Source organism: Sinocyclocheilus grahami, unplaced genomic scaffold (assembly GCF_001515645.1).
Source record: "Sinocyclocheilus grahami isolate Dianchi unplaced genomic scaffold, SAMN03320097.WGS_v1.1 scaffold83.1, whole genome shotgun sequence".
NCBI classification, from domain to species: Eukaryota; Metazoa; Chordata; class Actinopteri; order Cypriniformes; family Cyprinidae; genus Sinocyclocheilus; species Sinocyclocheilus grahami.
The window spans coordinates 883,823-888,954 of record NW_015505262.1 but is presented as its reverse complement, the minus strand read 5'-3'; the positions used below and the strand labels follow the sequence as shown (position 1 = coordinate 888,954).

The 5,132-nt window shown below is 37.2% G+C and overlaps 1 protein-coding gene across 1 annotated transcript in view; it reads right to left on the bottom strand.

The window, feature by feature from the left end:
* Window positions 1-4,560, bottom strand: part of LOC107586520 (kinesin-like protein KIF1B) — an 80,130-nt gene extending 75,570 nt beyond the window's left edge. Inside the window, exons 1-2 of the mRNA XM_016273924.1 lie at window positions 4,302-4,560; window positions 1,432-1,576 (exon numbers count right to left, since the gene is read on the bottom strand). Coding sequence (XP_016129410.1) covers window positions 1,432-1,537 — 106 coding nt within the window. The 5' untranslated portion in view covers window positions 1,538-1,576; window positions 4,302-4,560. The remainder of the gene's footprint in view (window positions 1-1,431; window positions 1,577-4,301) is intronic.
* Between the last annotated feature and the right edge of the window lie 572 nt (window positions 4,561-5,132).

Genomic DNA, 5,132 nt, shown 5'->3' with positions numbered 1-5,132 from the left:
CCATATGATAGCTTAATGTGAGCTACATATAAATATTTAAGTCCTTACATTAAAGTTCACACAAACTCTTTTCTCCGCTGTGGCTGTCAGTCATTCGTTCAGCCTTTAAACCCTGGTTGCATTCGGTTACAGCAGTCAGCTCTCTCCAAGATCATTCTGTGTTCCCATTATACTTGATTTGTAAATACATGTCTATGATTTTACAAAAAGGACTTTATCTTCTTGCCGGAGTTTAATGTTGTTTTGTTACTTGCTACTGGGTGTCTGTGAGAACAAAACACAGGCATAGAAAATACTATCAATTGTTTTTAACGTGCACAGTAACTGAAATTGAAAACTGTTCAAAAAAAGAAAGGCTCAATAACTGTTGCACAGATATAATACACTACGCATCAATTTCTCTTCCCTTTGTGCGTTGCACTTTTTAACACGAAGCGCTTAATGTACGCACATTGTAAGAGCTTCGTGCTCATAGACTGTCAACCCTCTACATTGCGAGTAAATCACTCGCATATGCGACTAAATCTTCACTCTGGGCGACTAAAAAAACTTCACTGGTATCGGATCGGAATCGGTATCGGCCAATACTGAACCCTAGGTATCGGAATCGGTATCGGAAGCGAAAAAGGCGGATCGGAGGATCCCTAATAAATAGTACATTACAGTTAAAAGTGCGCTGTAAAGGTCTGGTATAGAATGTTTTTGCTCAGGTGGCCGAAATGTCCATCCAACAGAGAAAAGTTTTGCTCAGCAAGAAAAACTAAATTAGAGGGAACATTGCTCACCGCTTGCAAATGGACATTACCAACCCATATGCTGCCAAAAAACATCTGATACACTACACAGAGTTACACTCACAGTGCAAGTGAACTGATTTTTTCATGTTTATTTCCAACAAAGTGTCAAATAGCATCATGATAATGGTGTGTCAAAAATTTGACTCAAAGTTTCCATGAATTCTTGATGTGTGGTCACACGTTCTTCTTCATTAGGCAGCAATAACGATAACACCCAAAACACGGCCGATAACATCAACTCATTTCCTTACACTGCCTCTCTCTTCCTCTACCACTAAACTAATGTAGAAATGATGAACAACAGACCTAAGCTGAAGACACTCAGTATCTTCAAACTCAGCACCTCAACACACTAAATTCCCTCATGTTTCTAAAGGAAGGGGTTTCACACAGAGAGACTCTTCTTTCCTTCTTGTTTCAAATAGAACATCAATTCCAGTTCTATTCTTCCTTTTTGGTCACTCATGTTGCAGATTTCCAATAAATCATCAATATCTCACGCTGAACATCTCATACCCTAAAGCCAAAAGCATCAAATAAACTAGAGCCATCTTGTCTGGAGATACGTGACCAAATATGAGAAGCTTACAAAACAAACAAAGTATGAGAGCCATAGAGACAAGTATATACTTACTGGTGGAGTTCCCTTGCATCTGTATAATGCATTTTGATTCTTTGCTGGTCTCTCTTGAGTTGAAGGGCCGCACTCTGACAGCCACTTTCACGGAGGCGCCAGACATGGTTGAAGCGGTTGTGATTCAATCCCACAGAATGTTCTCCTACAAAAAGAAACAGAATGGGTTTCTATTCCAGTGCCCCAATCATTAGGCTAAAGGTACAAGAACACATTTGACAGAAGTTACCCAGAAACATCTCATCAGATTCCATTGAGTAAACTAGACCTCCAAAGAGATCTGAATTGACCATAACATCATTTATGCAATGACGCTAGAGGTTATGTGGCATTTGAGAAGATTTTCTTAAATTACAGCATGCCAAAAATAAACATAAAAGAAAAAGATGACGCAGGGTTCCCACAGCTTTTCACCAATGATATTCCATGGCTACTACATCATAATCGATACATGAATGTCTGAGGCCTCTAAATTATCAACATGATCAAAACCAGTTGACAATTTTCTACATGCCCTCTGATTGATGGTCCATACTTTTTTTTTTTTTTAGCAAGTATCAGTTATAATAATAAAACTCTACAACTCTACTCTTTCTCCTGCAAAAACTTTGTTAAAAATTATGAAATAAACTTAAGCATAACTTAAATATTATTTTTTCAAGATGAACAGGCTTTTGTAGGACGTTTATGTGTACATCTCTCAATTATCATTGTATTGCATTGCATTATATGTTTTGCCCCCACAATAAAAACTAGTGGTTTAAACATAAAACTAAACATTTAAATGTCATCTTACTATTATTTGGAGATATAGAGTGACAATTGATATTTATATGCACATTTTTTGTAAGTGGTCTGTTATACTGTCATAGAACTCTCATTTATTTACACAGCAAGATATCAGAATTTCATCTTACTTTTGGGCTTTATAAATACCATCTGCAACAAACTGCATAATTTGCTCAGTTTGGTCCACTGAATTAAATTGATGTGCTTTTGTCCTCCATGTTCTCACTATATCATACTATATGGGATACTTAAGCCTGATGCATCAAATATGTTACAGAACAGAACATTTTTAGATATTCTTTTATATTTTGTGTAAATGTTCAATAACCAGGCTATACAAATTCCAAATATTTTTTAGTTTTCCATGATTGTAGGAATGATGATTACATAATAAAAATAATTCATCAGTAACATCAGTACAGTTAATATATTTGGGCAGGTGACATGACATTTCAAGCAGTTTCAGCAAAATGCTTGTTAGCAAAATCATGTACAACATAGAATATCCATACTATAAAAAATATTTCCATCAAAGGACCATTTAAAGTGCTATAACAGAATGTTTAACTAGTAAAAATGTGATTAAAATGTCAAAGAAAGAAAGAAATGTTGTCACAGGACCAAGATATACACTTTCCCTATATGTAAATATTTAACCAATCTTAATATTTAATATAAAAATGTCCATGAGCTTGTCTGTTATATGTCAACAGCACATTTACCATATCAAATGTCCGGTGGTCAAGAGCAATAGCATAATATGCAGGTAAATATCCAACACACAGTTACAGATGATCAGGAACATTAGATGGTTCCCTCACGGACTCATAAACATGGCTGCCGTTCGCCTGCAGCAGCAGCAGGGCTGGGCCTATTCACACGCTCACTACACAAGTAAACACATCTGACTAAATGACACCCGACCGTTATGACATATCAAAACGCATGCATTGACACATTACGCCTGTCTGTTCCTGTTGAAATGTATGTATAACTTATGGGCGTGACATCTGTTATTAAGCATTGGTTTTATCGACCGGCTGTGGATTACAACGAATCTGACAATGCAGCAATTATTTTTGAAGTTCAAGTCTCTTGAGTATGACAGAACAATGAACAGTCCGCTTTTCAATAACATGACACCAAAAAAAGATGTTTTAATCCTTGCCCTTGTAGTCGTTCACTGAATTAAAGGCATACGCCCATGAAATTCAATCGGCCGGAGAAAACATAAGTATGCCTACTTCAGGAAGGAAAAAGAACACTTACTCTTCCATCTATTTTTATAGATTTTATAGCTAATGACACTAAAACAACAAAACGTGTATCTGTTTCAGTGTTTAATAAAGGAGACTAGATATTGACAACATATCAGGCGTTGCCATAGCTGTACTGTCATAATGGTCTGCTACAGAGATAAAACTAATCAAAACGTTTAATTAATATTAAAAAAAACATCTCAAGTGTTACAGTGTAATCTTATGATGTCGCCTCCTTTATTGATCTCACGAAACCATGTCCGATTTGAGAACAAATCGTTCTTTTGAATCGGATCTGTACTGGGAACCGGTTCTCCAACCGGTATGAACGACTCTGTCACGAGTACAATCGGTCCGAGCGGTTCTGGAGTCAAAAATCACGCACTGACTGAGTCAACCCAGAATGGTTTTTATTTCACTTAATCCGTAAACAGCCGAGAATGACGACTGAGATGACAGTACGAAAGTAAATCGAGTTTACAAACCACTGAATCGGTCTGAGCCGGTGCTGTTCAAAAGAACCGATTCGCGGAAATGTGCCGAACTTCCCATCACTAATTCGGACGTCTTTCTATGAACTCGGCGACTTTCTTTGCATAGTCCTCATATGGTTTTGTCATTTTTAACATTTATTTTCGATTATCAATAAAAAATAATAACATTAAGTGTATAATACCACAATTAAGTTTAAGGTCAGCTGCAAAAACAATCGAAACCTTTCGGTAAACATCCATTCGCATTCCCAAACGCGACTCGAGAGATGTATGCTCAGACTCAAACGTACAAATATTACAATCATATTTCGGAAAAGACGGCACTTACTGCTATATATCCACAAGTAGAAACGACTAGAACAGCATAGAAATCCCGCACGATGCCAATTCTCCAATGACGTCTACAACCAGCAGCAAAAATCAAAAAAGATTGACGGTTAAGTTTCCAATAGTTCCTTTGTTGTTATATACACCCATTATAGCTGCGTCTCATTCTCCAGCGCCGCGCAAGATGCTTGCGTTTCTGATAGATTTAGTTAGGCTGCTGCTGGTGTGGTTGGACCGTTCCTCTAGCAGGCTTAGGTATGGATGAATGCCTTGATTTACTGAAATGATTACGTCAACTGCCTTGTCAACGTCGTGAATGACGGGCCGTCTGGCCAATAAGAATGAAGTATTGTGTGAGCGATGCGTCGTGTAGCCAATGAGAATGCTGGAAAAACTAAGGTGGGCTAGGCAGCTGTGACGCAACACTGCAGGGTCGCGTACGATCCGCTGTGGCGTGGCATCGGACAACAAAAAAGGGAAGAGCGCCGCCTAGCAGAAACATGGATAAAACAATTTAAGCGCTAAATGAACAAAAAGATGCGATCGTGCCAATGTTCTTTCAAAATGTAATTGTACTAATTAACTTCTGTTCTAAAATAGTCGTGAGACTTGAATCCTCTCAAAATACACAACACAATATAAAAAGGTCATTTACTGAGAGCAATTAATTAAAATAGAAGCTGCTTCATCATGTACCACATTTAAAATGTTTTCTATCACTGGCACATAATACGCTTTATTTTTTTGTTTTTCATTTAAATGTTAAGTTTTGAAAATTTTGTTGTATGCATTTGTAATTTTTTTTTAATCTCTTGAAATGCAACAGCTATCA